The sequence below is a fragment of the Podarcis bocagei genome (genome assembly GCF_964188305.1).
Source record: "Podarcis bocagei genome assembly, chromosome: 4".
In the NCBI taxonomy this organism is placed as follows: domain Eukaryota; kingdom Metazoa; phylum Chordata; class Lepidosauria; order Squamata; family Lacertidae; genus Podarcis; species Podarcis bocagei.
Window position 1 is genome coordinate 55579564 of NC_138128.1, and position 15102 is coordinate 55594665.

The 15102-nt window shown below is 43.8% G+C and overlaps 1 protein-coding gene across 3 annotated transcripts in view; it reads left to right on the forward strand.

The window, feature by feature from the left end:
- The window catches only part of GRK5 (G protein-coupled receptor kinase 5), a 154606-nt gene that overhangs the window by 64740 nt on the left and 74764 nt on the right, over nucleotides 1-15102 (forward strand). For all 3 annotated transcript variants that reach the window (XR_014007846.1, XM_081192995.1, XM_081192994.1), the window contains exon 3: nucleotides 13427-13539. Coding sequence is in view for 2 of the 3 variants with exons in the window: in XM_081192995.1 (XP_081049121.1) it covers nucleotides 13427-13539 (113 nt within the window). In the remaining variant the exon portion in view is untranslated. The remainder of the gene's footprint in view (nucleotides 1-13426; nucleotides 13540-15102) is intronic.

Here is a 15102-nt window from a genome sequence, read left to right on the forward strand (position 1 = left end):
TAGCCCACTTTATCATGTCACTAACAAAATAAGAATGGACCTTTCTCAGTGATGGCCCTCTAGTTTTAGCAATCATTTCCTTTTGAGGTTCTCCAGATTTGAGACTTCAGTAATTTTCAGCAGGCTTGAAAATCCTGTTTTGTTTCAACAATCCCTTTTTATATATAGTTAATGTGCCTATTTGGTTTTACTGATCTTTATCATTTTCTGCTTATCAGCTTCCACAAATAGTCTTACTGATGTTTTGATTCCTTCCCTCTTTCCCACTTGAGAACTGTTACACTGAAAGGTAGGCAGTAAAATTTTCTGAACAAGTAAATAATGGAAGCTTTAAAACGCTTAAAGAAGCTTACTTTCTTCTTTGCTGCTGCTGGGCATGACTTGAAAAGTTATGTGCTAAGCCTTCCTACCGCTTTCCAAAATCTGCAGAGATGGCCCTCATAAACATTTCTGGTGCAAATATTTGTACAAAGACATTTGTACAAGTGCGTGTGGGATTCTGCTTTCCAGCAGTATTATAAGAAGGAAAACATCCCTCCAAATGTTTGTAGAAAACAAATTTTAAAAAGGGTTTTGTGGACAACACTGAAGCACATTTAATTTGGAAGCCATTGAAATACTCTCCAAATGCTGTTTGCAATTCTCGCCTGGTTTTTGTCTTGGAACATTTCCATACTGAACGTAATATTTCTGCAATGCATGATGTATATCCCTGTAGCATAATACCATGACTGAAAGGAGAGGATATAAAAAGAAACTAAGAAATGATGCACAAAGCAAACATTGTCTGAATCTAAATAATTAAATTTCATAGATAAAGATGGGAAATGGGCTTTGTTTGTTTTTAAGAGACACAACTGACAAGCAGAAGAAATTAAGCTGGCAGGCCTTAAATACCATTTAAAAGAATTCCATTGTCGAATCCTGATTGCATCTATATTTTTAATTAATCAGACCAGCGTCATGTGCATCAAAGCTGTACCCACTCTGGGGACTAAGTTAAGGATCTGTCAGAGTTTCCATTATAAAAATCCTGCATTCGGCGGGGAAATAACTCGGGCATAAAAATATGCTCCAGGCTGAAGCTGTACCATAGTAGGTCTAGACAGCTCTGAATTATGCAAGTGTTAACGGACCTCCTCCCAAGAAGCCCTTTCTTTTACTACGCTGCTAACTGAAAATGGTTGCAGTTTAATATAAGAAATTTGACAGACGATTACCTCTTCAAGTGACCTAATAGACTTCATCATGCAGCCCAAATAAAAGTGAAAGTGGATGAAAGATTTACTTGCAGATATGGCAGCAGCATGTATTATGGATAGCTTTTTCACAGAGGCTGCTTTCGGAATTAGCTTTCTGCACCTGTGCAATGCTAATGGCACATCCCCTTAGTGTGCAGGCTTGTCTTCAAGACAATTCTCGTGGCTTTCTTTTCCATCTCCATAGAATGGACAGACACTGCACTCCCAAAGTAAAACAAGAGGATTAGTTGTGTTGGACATTTGCAACATGAACCTGCAGAGCTAGCGAGGAGCAAAGACTACAGGCCTACTGCTGGGTTAATGGAAGATACACATTTTAGCTGCGCAGGGGTTCTGATTAGTTGAATGGCCATCACATGCGTTTACAACAGGATTGGGACTTCTACCTATCATCCATGCACGCGGAACAAATTGCACAGGGAGAGAGCCACACAACCTGGGACCCTGTGGTTATGCATGAAGGCACCATTACTACAGATAGTATTGTTTGCCTGTCATGGACTGGCTGGATGCAGAGGGCTGGTGGGAAGCACCAGCTGGGGAACCCCCAGCGGAAGAAGGCTCAGAGCCAGGGCATTGCTGGTGGGACATTGATGTGTGGTCACAGGGAGAAGAGGGAGCAGACGGGGGGAGGAGGTGTTAGAAGCTGAAGAGACAACAGGGTTTAGTGAGCAGGAGGAGGCTGTGGCAGAGAACAGTTCATAATCAGAGGCAGAAGTGGAGAGGAGAGGGTCCAAGATGCAGGCTGCTGAGGAATCCAGGGAGTCACCCCTCCTGTTGTGACCAGCTCCCCTCCCTCCTGGTCTCCCAGAACATGCAGAGAAATGAAGGGGGGGCAACAAGAGGCAAGTTGACAGAGCCTTAGGTTGCTGGGGAAAGAACCAGGGGAGGAACGGTGAGAAGACAGGGACCTTCTGTCCTCGTAGCTGCTTCATTGGGGTAAGACCTGCTGGGAAGGGTTGCTGTGACCACTAGAACAGAACTGTTTTTATTTTATTTTTAATAAATAGTTAACTTCACTGACAACAGTTTTTTTTAATTACTGATCTACTCCTGACAGTGCCCAAATGTCAGGGCACCAGGTGGAGTATGTGACACTGGGAAGGGAAGGTTAGTTAGCACTGTTCATTCACTGCACATCACGTTTTTATCTAGTCAGTTTCACATCTTAAAATTTCATGGGATGTGGGGAGTGGCAGCAATTAGGAAAAGGAAGTAAAGAGGTGTTTCTTCTCTCACTTCCTCCATTGCTTTTGTGCAGATGTCCATCTGCTGGTGCTGAATCAAGACTAGTATTGTGGTAGCTTTAAGTCATCCCTGTTGCTTATCTGTCATTATTGTCGTTGGCTTCCGTCTGTCCCGAGAGACAATGGAATGTGCCTCCAGGGGTGAAGTCAAACTGCTGGGGAATCGCAGCACCTGCTGTGGCTGTTAACTCGTAACTTCTACCTCCTGCATTGTTTTTGCTGTTTTAGCAGCACCAAAGTGACCTCCCTGGGCTGCAAGCCTGACCAGTGTGCAAGGAGGTCCTCTCAGCCTTGCTGAGGTGATCCAGAGGAAAGCAGAGCAATATGTTTGGCACCAGTTTCACTGCAGGAGTTGCCAGAAGGAGGCGTTCAAGGCGTCTTTGGGACTCCACTCTGGATTTGTGTAGGGCTTCACTCCTTAGCCTTTTCTTCTCCTGAAGATGTCCCACAAGGCAGCGGATATGATTTTTCCTTGGGGTTTACTTCCAAACCCTGTCTCACAAATAAGTATAGCCACAAGGCAGCGGAGGGTTAGGATCAGAGTTGTATATGTTGTTGTTTAGTTGTTTAGTCGTGTCCGACTCTTCATGACTCCATGGACCAGAGCACGCCAGGCACTCCTGTCTTGCACTGCCTCCCACAGTTTGGTCAAACTCATGCTGGTAGCTTCGAGAACATTATCCAACCATCTTGTTCTCTGTCGTCCCCTTCTCCTTGTGCCCTCCATCTTTCCCAACATCAGGGTCTTTTCCAGGGAGTCTTCTCTTCTCATGAGGTGGCCAAAGTATTGGAGTCTCAGCTTCAGGATCTGTCCTTCCAGTAAGCACTCAGGGCTGATGTATATACACAGCTTTAAATTCAGTGGTGTATTTAGACTCCACCTTAAAGAAATTCACTGATTTTTCCCATGGTGGTTACTGACCCAGTTTAGAGGCATTGGGTGTTAAGTGCTGCCAAGTACCTGTATTTGCCTAATACTAATTACATAGCATTTCATTTGAATGGTTTGTAAAATGTAGTCCTCTTGATAGGCTAGTTTCCATGGCTTTAAATTGAATACCAAGGTCAGCTCACCATTGACTTGACTTACCCAGGGAGATGGTAGGGTTCACTGTTGGCTTAATTGTTTTTGCAAGCAGTCATTTATTTGAAGCAATGAGAATTATTTTCTTTCTAGCCTCCTATGTACTTTTGAGGGGTACAGTCACTCAGCTTTTTTACACAACGAAACAATAACTTGCAATTTAAATATATTTAAAATGCACTCACTAAATTTCATGGACCTGAGGTGGGATGGGCAAATTGTATATCTTATCAGCAGCGGTGAAACGGGTACTGCTGAGGAAGTTGAGAGCCAGTGTGGTCTAATGGTTAAAGTGTCTGTCTGACTAGGACCTGGGAAACCAGGGTTCAAATCCCCACTCAAGCCATGAAGCTCCCTGGTTGACCCAGGGAAAGTCACTACAGTGGTACCTCGGGTTACATATGCTTCAGGTTACATACGCTTCAGGTTACACACTCTGCTAACCCAGAAATAGTGCTTCAGGTTAAGAACTTTGCTTCAGGATAAGAACAGAAATCGTGTGGAAGCAGTGTGGCGGCAGCAGGAGGCCCCGTTAGCTAAAGTGGTGCTTCAGGTTAAGAACAGTTTCAGGTTAAGAACGGACCTCCGGAATGAATTAAGTACTTAACCTGAGGTACCACTATATATCTCTCAGCTTAACCTACTTCTCAGGGGTTTTGTGGGGTTCAAATGAGGATGGGGAGAACTGTACACCACCTTGAGCTCCATGGAGAATATAATAAATAAATAAGTTGCACACTGCTGTCATAGTGGTGGGTTGCACTTACCCGTTACATTCAAACTGGATATTATTATGGCTTCCATAAGCCAGGCTCCAAAGAACTTCACAGCCAGTTCTCTGCACCCAAATCGAATCTGAGCTCAAATACAGCATCCTTTGTACCCCATGTTCCTTGATGTGGATGGGACTTATCAAAAGAAGTTGGTTTCATGCCATTAGGGTTTACTGTTCAAAGCAGGGGGAAAGTTGACATTCCACTGGGTTTGCGGAAGCCCTTTAACATCCCTAAAGTAGCTCTTTGGATTCTGGCCACAGCATCTGTGCATGTGAAGGGGAAGCTCCTGTAGGTAGAGGGAAATTAAGTAGACTTTAGGCCTTTTGTGAAGTGAATGCAGGATAATCTTTTGTGCTTAAACCCTATTATTATAGGAGAAATTAAACTCCCTCCCACCCTTATGCACAGACTGTTGCCACAAGCAATAACACATCTACTCACTTTGCATTTTTACCTAATTCAGTGGTAACAGAGGCAGTGTTTACTGATGCAACCAACACAATGTATAAGCTCTCTTTTTTAAAGAAAAAGGTCCATTAAGAAACTTAAAGCTGGGAAGCAGCTTTCATCTTTTAAAAGTCAGGGTGGATTAGTGTATGTTCTTTCTTGGATTTACATGGAGACAATTTCAGTTGCATTTGTAATTTACGTTTGCATGAAAAAGTTGCTGTAAATTTGAGTCTGGCCTTCGAAAATAGAAGGGGGAAGTGAGGCCTAGCAACAGTATGTTTGCTTGGGAAAAGGGGAAGCGTTGAGGGCATGGATTGGGGGCAGCTAAAAGCCAATCCAAGAGGGACGCAGGTGGCGCTGTGGGTTAAACCACAGAGCCTAGGACTTGCCAATCAGAAGGTTGGCGGTTCGAATCCCTGCAACGGGGTGAGCTCCCGTTGTTTGGTCCCTGCTCCTGCCAACCTAGCAGTTCGAAAGCACATCAAAGTGCAAGTAGATAAATAGGTACCGCTCCAGCGGGAAGGTAAACGGTGTTTCCGTGTGCTGTTCTGGTTCACCAGAAGTGGCTTAGTCATGCTGGCCACATGACCCAGAAGCTGTCTGCGGACAAACGCCGGCTCCCTCGGCCAATAAAGCGAGATGAGCGCCGCAACCCCAGAGTCGGTCATGACTGGACCTAATGGTCAGGGGTCCCTTTACCTTTACCTTTAAAAGCCAATCCAAGCCACGCCTTCAATGACTTTGGGACATCCCTATGGCTTGGAAAGGAAGAGCTTTGAAGGGAGTAGTAGTGCAGAGAAGGGAAGGGAAAAGCAGGGAGCAAATGTGGTGGCTGGTCTGTGGCTGTATCCTGAGCTCTGAATGAGAGTCAAGTTATGACCTGACTGGACTTTTGGTCCACACTCATTCTGCTTCTCTGCACATGAGTGTGCAGAGTATGTGCAGTCTTGCTTTTCTTTGTTGGGGTGAGTTTTTGTTCCCTTTATTTATTTTGCACAAGAAACATATACTTTTGCAAAGTTTGGGGCTCTCCTGAGATTGTTAAAGCCTAGCTCTTTTGCAGGGGTGGTGCTTCATTTGCTACATCAGCATTGGCACTCATGCCTGAACATCAAAAATAGAAGGAATGACTGGTGCTAGTCTTGAGGCCAGAAAGAGAAGGAAATTTGAAGGGGGGGACCATATGCTGGCTTAAACTGAACACAAAATGGTCCTTATAATGCACAATCATGAATTGGTTAGTTGGCCCGTGACTGAAGATGTGGCTTGAGGATTCCAGCCATAAAGCCCTTAGTCCTCATAGGATGTGTCCTTGCATTAAGTATGGATACATTTTGATCTCATTTTTTCCTGTTTTCAAAGTCCTTAAGTTTGCCAAAACTGAATGGCTGGTTCCTCCTTTGGCACAAGCTTTGGGGACAGAGTTAAAGTGAATGCCCAGAACTGGTAGCCTTCAAAATTGCCTACGAAGTGCCACTTAATGGTTTAGACTAATCTGGGTATACCAGGCCAATTTTGTTTTGGACTCTTAGTATAACTAGGTTCTTTCTGAAGTAAACTTTTTTTTTGTCTGTTCCAGATATATTTATTTGATGCTTTATATTTCACTTTTCAATGCAGTGATCTTCAAGGAGACTTGCAATAATGCAAAGACAAAGCCCTACACACACAACCCAGCCCTGCATTCCTTAGTCCTTTGGCGGATGTGGCCAGAGTGTTCTTCCTCCCCTGGCTCTGCAGCTCCTGGACAGTTGAGCAAAGTGTTTTTCTGTCTGGCAGGGAGATGTAGTAGGCTGAGTGTCGGAGGGGAAGAGGGACAGAGCATACAGAGCAGTCAACTAAAATCCAGCAATGTGTTGCTTTGTGAAAAGTTAAGGTAAAAAAGTAAAGTTAGGATGATAAAGAAATAATATTCAGAAAAACATTTATGCACACAGTGCAACTCTGTACATATCTACTCATAAGTAAGTTTGACTGTGCTCCTTGGAACTTACTACCAGACTTGCAAATTTGTATGCGTTGCAATTGGGACGCGGGTGGCGCTGTGGGTTAAACCACAGAGCCTAGGACCTGCCGATCAGAAGGTCGGCGGTTCGAATCCCCGTGACAGGGTGAGCTCCCGTTGCTCAGTCCCTGCTCCTGCCAACCTAGCAGTTCGAAAGCACATCAAAGTGCAAGTAGGTACCGCTCCAGTGGGAAGGTAAACATGACCTGGAAGCTGTACGCCGGCTCCCTCGGCCAATAAAGCAAGATGAGTGCCGCAACCCCAGAGTCGGTCACGACTGGACCTAATGGTCAGGGGTCCCTTTATGCATTGCAAATGGCAATAGATTTGTTATCTTTGGCTACATATGCATTATACCTTCAATGCGCATCTGAAGCACATTCTTTCCTTCAGATAAGTCTGGGCACAGCAGTTTGTTAAAGGTAGCTGGGAATTTTAACTCTGTGAGATGTACACTACAGTGCTCAGAATTCTTTGAGAGAAAGAATGTGTTTTGAATGTGCTTTAAAAGTATAGTGTGTACACAGCCGCTATCATCCATGGTTTAGATGCACCTGTGTTGTTGCGTGAGCAGAAGGCAAAGTTCGCAGTTTTTGCCAGTCTCCCTTCCCCCCTTTCCCACTGCATCCCTGCCCTCCTTTTTATGCCATACTGGAGGGTCCCCCAGTCTTAAGGAGTGGAATATGAAGCTACGGTGGAAAGGGGAGATATGAAAGCCTCATTCAACAGGCAGCACGATCCAAGCCTGTGCTCATTTTCTAAAATAAGGAAAGTTGAAGTTATACGGGGTCCTGTCTCTGTATAAAGTTTCTCCAATCTGGCAGGATGTGTCCTCTTCTCTCGCAGTTGTCCCTACAACTGTTATGTCCACTACATCATTTGCAAACATATGGTTTCACTTCCAACTATTTAACATTTCCATTTCCTCAGGAAATCATTCTCCACATTTGTTAAACTTTTGAATCAGAACTGCTGTTTTTATTGGCATCTATACAGAGAACGATATAATTGACTCTTAAGGCAGGTTTCTGACTCTCCAGTTGTCCGTTTGCGCGCTCGGTTTTTTTCTTTTCCTTTGAGACTGGTAAAAGGGGAGAGGAAGAGTGTGAAAAATTTGGTCATAGCTCATGATGCCTTGGATTGTGATGTAAAAATACGCCCCCAAAAGGAAGATACCAAATACAAGTGCTGGGGGAGGAGAGGAAGGATGCTTCTGATGCACAGAAATATTTCTCCCAAGTGTTTTCATTGTCTTCAGAGAACTGAAGTTGGGGAACAAAGTTTTGAGTTAGCTATGTCTAAGAGTTCCCCAAGGAAGATACTTGAAATGCAGTGGACTCAAAAAATAAATAAAATATGCACTTGGAGACTCCCCCCCCTTTCTTCTTCATCTTGGATGTGCCACTAAAAATTGTCTGTGAATTTGTGTTTACTTAATACACAAAAATGTGCTTTCAGTTAATCAAGAAGGTATGTGTATCTACACGAATGCAGTTCCTCAGTCCTTCAGGACTGAATCTTAGAAGCTATTTTATGCCACTTAAAGGGGAATAATAATTTCATTTATTATTTTAGCAGCAAGTTCATCCTGTTCTCATAGACTAAAGTTGCCAAGGACTTGATGACTTAGAGCTATTGTACATGTTCTTGCATTCATCCTGGTTTAATTTTTGCCCTTACACTTTCTTATAGGAAGAAAAAAAGGGGGGTTCTGTTTTGGCCATAATTTGAGTTATTAATATTTTTTTTAAAATGTTACTGTTCAAAAAATGGGCAATCATAGCAGAAGGAGATGGAAAGATTATCCTCCCACTTTTATATGTGGGATATGACTGGAGCCGGTACATGGAGACTTCTGTCCATGGGGTTATCTCGATTTAGCTTGAGCCAAGCATTCTATCCAATACACATCGTCTTTATCCAATTGTATTCTGCATCAAAAAACCCAGTATGACAATGAAGCACAGCTGATGGGATAAAGAGTGTTGTGCACACACCAGGAGCTGAGTATACATTAGGAGCACAATCTAATGAACCCCTTATAATTTCTTTTTCTTTTTTTTAAATCACACACACAGGGAGGGAGATTTGAGCAGTTTAATTTTGATTATTCATTTTCAAAAAAAGGTTACACAAGATTATGCAAAACACAGTTTTTTATTTTTAAAAAATCATTTTCAAAAAATGGTTATAGATTCTGCAGTGTTTTCGAACAGGAATTCCTTTGGATTCCTTCAGCCCTTGAGTGATTTCCCATTTCTCCCAGAGCACCTGGGATTGCACTCTGAAACCTGTGGTCCATGGAACCACACAAGAGTGATACACAGGTAAAGGTAAAGGGACCCCTGACCATTAGGTCCAGTCGTGACCGACTCTGGGGTTGCGCGCTCATCTTGCTCTATAGGCCGAGGGAGCCAGTGTACAGCATGACTAAGCCGCTTCTGGCGAACCAGAGCAACATACAGAAATGCCGTTTACCTTCCCGCTGGAGCAGTACCTATTTATCTACTTGCACTTTGACGTGCTTTTGAACTGCTAGGTTGGCAGGAGCAGGGACCGAACAACGGGAGCTCACCCCATCGTGGGGATTCGAACCGCCGACCTTCTGATCGGCAAGTCCTAGGCTCTCTGGTTTAACCCACAGCGCCACCTGCCTGCTATTTGCTATATTCCATACCGATCCCTCTAAAGGGCTAAGAGTTAGCAGCAGTACTGCTTTAGGTCAGGCACGCTCTGTACTATTGTGGAAGCTGAATAAAATGTGTAAGTGCCTACCTCTTTATGCTCAGGCTGTGCCAATCAAAAGCAATACTGCATGAGTTTTGTGTAGACAGAGCTAGCCATTTGTCTACTTGGGTAGTCAAAAGCAAATGTGCTCTGTCATTTTTCTGGGCTCCTCCTAATGTTACATGCCCAGCTAGCAAAAATATATATATATTAAAAAAATCAGAAGATGACTGGAGATTATTGTTGTTGTTGTTGTTATATCACAATGGTCAGATGAGAGTATGGGATAAGATCTGGACCATCAAGAGTTCACACATATCATGGTCACACCCTGACCATTTTTATAATATAATAGTTTGTGTCTTTGATTATCTTTCTGGATACTTGTTTTGTATGGAGAAATGGTAGGCAGTATCATAAATATTCATGAGCCTTGGCATCTTATTACCCTATTTATTCCAGGCATCTGATAGTTCATGGTTCAGAGAGAAGAATCTATTTGCTGGATCACATACAAATGAATAAAAGCCACTTGGATATCCCCTCTGCGTACCCCTCCCTCAATTCTTGCACAACACACAGGAGCCGCAGCTGATGATGTGGAAAGCCCTGATGAAGGCTGATGATGTGGAAAGCCCTGTATGATTATCTTGGGGGCCAGAGAGGGCTCAGTATGGGAATAGGATTGCTCCATTACCAAGGGGAGAATTTTTGTTGGATCAACGAAGCCTTTGACTGAATTCTTAGATCTGGCACATTTCCCTAAAATGTCCTGTGAAGCTGTTGTGTAATCAGAAGTACATGATGCAAAGATATGAGGTGGCTTTTTGGGGAAATTTTACAAGGACTTCCCTCCAGGGAATGTGGACTGGGGAAGGGGTGCTTTTGCCCTCATTCCCTTTAGGAGAATGGGTCGTGAAGTTGTAACCAGGTCCACCTGAGGTGTCTAAAATTACCAATGAGGTGTGGGTTCATTCATGTAGGCTTACTCTAACCAATCCTCCTTGGTTTACCAACTTGAGGAGACTTTGTTTGCCTGGTGGTTTCACTGACCTCCAGAGTCACCACTGTTGGGGCCTGGTAACATACCCTCCAATATTTCCATAATGATAATTTTGTTGTTTATACTCCACACATCTTACTGGGATGCCCCAGCCACTCTGGCCAGCTTCCAACATGCCGTGGTACCTCAGGTTACACACGCTTCCGGTTACATACGCTTCAGGTTACAGACTCCACTAACCCAGAAATAGTGCTTCAGGTTAAGAACTTTGCTTCAGGATGAGAACAGAAATCGTACTCTGGCAGCGGCAGCAGGAGGCCCCATTAGCTAAAGTGGTGCTTCAGGTTAAGAACAGTTTCAGGTTAAAAACGGACCTCTGGAACGAATTAAGTACTTAACCTTAGGTACCGCTGTATATAAAAACATAATAAAACATTAAACATTAAAAAAAAAACTTCCCTATACAGAATTGCCTTCAGACAGCTTGTGGGGCAGATAATTCCATACCCTCCAATATATTTCCAATGAAAATAGGGGCATCCTAAGGAAAAGTGGGACATTCCAGGATCAAATCAGAAACCAGGACAGCTTCTCTAAATCAGGGATGTCTCTGGAAAATAGGGACACTTGGAAGGTCTGTGGTAATTCTTCCAGAGTCATCTCAGCACATCCTTTGGGTCAGGGGTGGGCAGAAGATAGAGACAGATCTACTGGTAGATCTCTAAGTGATTCGCGGTATATCATCAAGGAGTTTGACTCCCAATTGTTTAACAGTAGCAACAAGGTGGAGGGAGGTTTTTCCGTCTAAATTAGATTGCTGAGCTGAAGAAACCTTGGGGGCAACTGTGAGCTCGATTTAGGTAGTGAGAACAAATTCCTGTGCTGTGTCCAGAGGCGCCCTACTCCTTAATTCTAAGAGTACATTGTCTCCACTCCACCATTTTTGCATCCCACAAGCCTGACGTCTTCCCACCCTTGCCTCAGGTGTGTGGGCAAAGAGCAACAAAGAGCAACATCATTACGACGCCAATTTTTCGATCCAGGAAGTGTTCATCTAAACAAGGCAGGCAGCCGCAGGAGATGCGGTTTCCCAATCCTTGGCTCCGTAGCAGGACATCCACACCAAACAAAATTGTGGGGAGAAAGTTTGACAATCATTAGTTATGGGCATTGCAGACCAACGAATGTAAACAAGTAAACTTGTGGCCATTCGTTCAGCTAATGTGTCTTGTGCCGTTATTTCTGGGTAAAGGGAGTGATGGAGGATGAGCTTGGCCGCAGCGTGAAAGGTCTAAAAAGGTCTAAAAAGAATGTGGGGAATTAGTGGAGCCACTCAGATGGAGGAACATTGAGGATTTTTTTGTAAGGCTGGCAAACTTTGGGGTAATGATCAAGCTTCTTGGAACCTCTGTATTAGCCTGGACTGTGCTATTTTTTAAATTTCACAGGTAGCCCAGCTTGATCAGGTATTGCAGAAAAGGGAAGGTACCCCAGCAATCTGGACAGGCAACAGCTTGCCGCTTAAATAGACCTGTGTACGAATAAGCAACAGCCAGCAAACGTCATAGTCTTAATCTCGAGCAATTCAAGACATGCCATAAATTTTCCTAAAGTTGGAAAAGAATAGGATTTTAATCTGGACGAGCTGTTGCGCTTCTCTGTAATAGGTTAAGTGAAGGCAGCTTGTCTGCTTCACAGCATCATCATGCCTTAAGATAAGGAGTGGTTTGTTGCAGCAGCAATAGAAATTGTCATATGGTGCTGAGAAAAGTCAGGGCAAGAATGTTGAAGAAAACACAGCCTGTGGTTTCATACATTGTGAGCTGTTTTGCTGTTTTTAAGCCATAAATATTTCTTTAGCAAGGCCAGTTCTACGGCACGTGCTGCGGTATCCTACTCCTGAATTTACAGTCATAACAGCCTCATGCACCAGCTGGTTTTATATTTGTGCCAAGCTAATTCCAGATTTTTTTCATATCTTAACACACACACACACACACACACACACACACACACACACCAAATTTGAGTTTATTTTATGTAAATGATAGCTATGTTTCTGTTCAGAAAATGATCCTAGCTGAGGGAGATGGAACAAATAGCCTTCCACCTTTATATGGGGGATATGAGTGACCTCAATCCATGTGATATCTCATTAAGTGAACATGGAACAAGCATTCTGGCAGATACGTGTACCCTTTGTGCCCTTGTCTTCTATGGCAGTGGAGCAAAGATGGTGGGATGTGGAGTGTTAGGGACTGGGTCAGCAGCACCTGCACTCAGGGAACAGGAGCACCACAGATATGCCCCATATTTGGTTTCCAGCTTGGTAGTCTGGACTCACATGAGCAGTCCCAACAGTCAACTCTCTGAGCAGAAGTAAGAGCAATGGGACGGGGTGAGGAGTAATTTCTTCTGCATTTACCAGTCGTGGGAAGGGCAAGGGGCTCTGAAAGGCACTGGAGGTCCCTGATAGAGTGTTATCTTGCTTACATTCCCCCATCTTGTTTCGGGGATTTCTGCAGGCCTTGCCTCTCTGATCTCAAGCCTCTGTTTGCAACGATTAGAAGTCAGAAACATGCATCCCTGAAAGCGAGAGAGAAAAATCTTGACTTCATAAAGATGCTGGTACAATCAATTTCTCTGCTTCCACGTCACAACTGCACATAACTTTCTTTGGCTACAGCCTTTGTCCCTGTGAATTGTTTGTGTGTGTGCGTCATTTTGTATCACTTGTGCAGAATGTGTGTGTGTGTGTGTGTGTTTTACGATCCTTAAGGAAAAGAAAACATGGACACAATGTAACCAGACCAAAATGCATTAAAAAGTACCTCAGTTTTTCACCTTACCTCCTCCTCTTTATTTCCTCTAGAGAGAGATTACTACAGTTTATGTGACAAGCAGCCAATAGGAAGACTTCTCTTTCGGCAGTTCTGTGAGACTCGCCCGGAGCTTGAGTGCTGTATTAGATTTCTTGACTCGGTGGTAAGTTGCTTCTTATGACTGTTGCAAAAGTTTATTGCGCCTTCTTCCATGGTAAAATAAAGATGGAATTGGCCCCTGCATGCAGGTGCAAAGAATGAAACCTTGCTTTCAGGAGGATAATGTACCCTGGACGTGTCCCTGGGCTTTTTTAAAATTTTTGCAGCAGACTATGCCTCTTGCAGTTCATGGCCTTTGTGGCCCCGTGTTCACATCCATGCCCCAGGCCATGTGTGTGTGTGTGTGCATTTCTGTGTCCAGGGGTCATCGGTCAGTAGTTGAATACATGCTTTGCATGAAGAAAGTGCAGGGTTCAGTCCCTGGCACATCTTGTTAAAATCGGGCTGCCTGGATTCCTGAGCAAGAGCATTCCTCTTTGGGAGTGGGGATCTGTACAACATTGTGTTGCAGGCCCCACTTGTTTTTACAAAATTTGCGGTCACCTGAGAAACTGATTACCTACTTTCCTTACCTTTAAAAGAAAGAAAAAACCAACAAGAAAAAACTGTGTGTGTTCAAAGTTTGGATTTGTTTATGCCCAACATGTCTAGACCCTGTAACTGAGATTTGTGCTGCTTCAAGTAGAATTTACAAGTCATAAAAAGACCATGTTGTTTTTCAGATGCTAGTCGACAGAAGCCTAGCAGGATCAGCTTTAATGGCTGAGGCCAAAACAGTGATTACAGCCACGCCATACCTTTAAAGCACATGGCTCCCCCTTTCCCCAAATTCTGGGAACTGGTTTAGCTTTGCAGAGCTACAATTCCTAGCACTTTTAACAAACTGCAGTTCCCAGGATTTGGGGTGGTGGGGAGGGGAGAGGAAGGCATGTGCTCTAACTGTATGGTGTGGATGTGACCAGCCACTGTGGTGCAAAACCACAAAGCCACTTTAGTGCCCCCCTCCCCCCTTTCCAGGTTATTCCATGCAACATAGAACACCATGAGGGAAAGCCACTGCCTGGAAAAACTGTTAAAACTCTGGAGCAATCCTAAATATATTTATCGTAGACATGGTTCTTTTACATTTTAGGTCACAGAGATTTTTGGGGAGATTGTTTGGGAGTTTGGGGAGATTCTTATGTGAAATGTGTTTGCTCATTGTACTCTTCTCCGAAATACCACATTTTTCCGTTTATAACAAGACCCCTATTTTTGGGGACTCAAAATTGAGGAAATGGGGGGAGATTGCTCACCCGCCACTGCCAATTGCACGCATCCACGAAGCCACCAATCATCTGCCCGCTCGCCGCCAGCAGGCAATAATTGCACGCCCAATTGCCACAACAGCCAATCACAAGCAGACCTTGCCGCAGCCAACATTCACACCCCCCCCAAATGCCGCTGGCAATCTCCTGCTCGCGGCAGCCACCAATCGTCCGTCCCATCTCAGCACTATCTGTGTATAAGACAACCCCAATCTTTTTAGCATTTTTTTTAAAATAAAAAGACCTCGTCTTATACACAGGAAAATACAGTACTTACTGCTCAACCAAGAAAGTTTCTTTGTTGCAGGAACTGCCCTGTTTTTGTTTTTTTGTTTTTTTGTGTGTGCTATTTTTTGCCT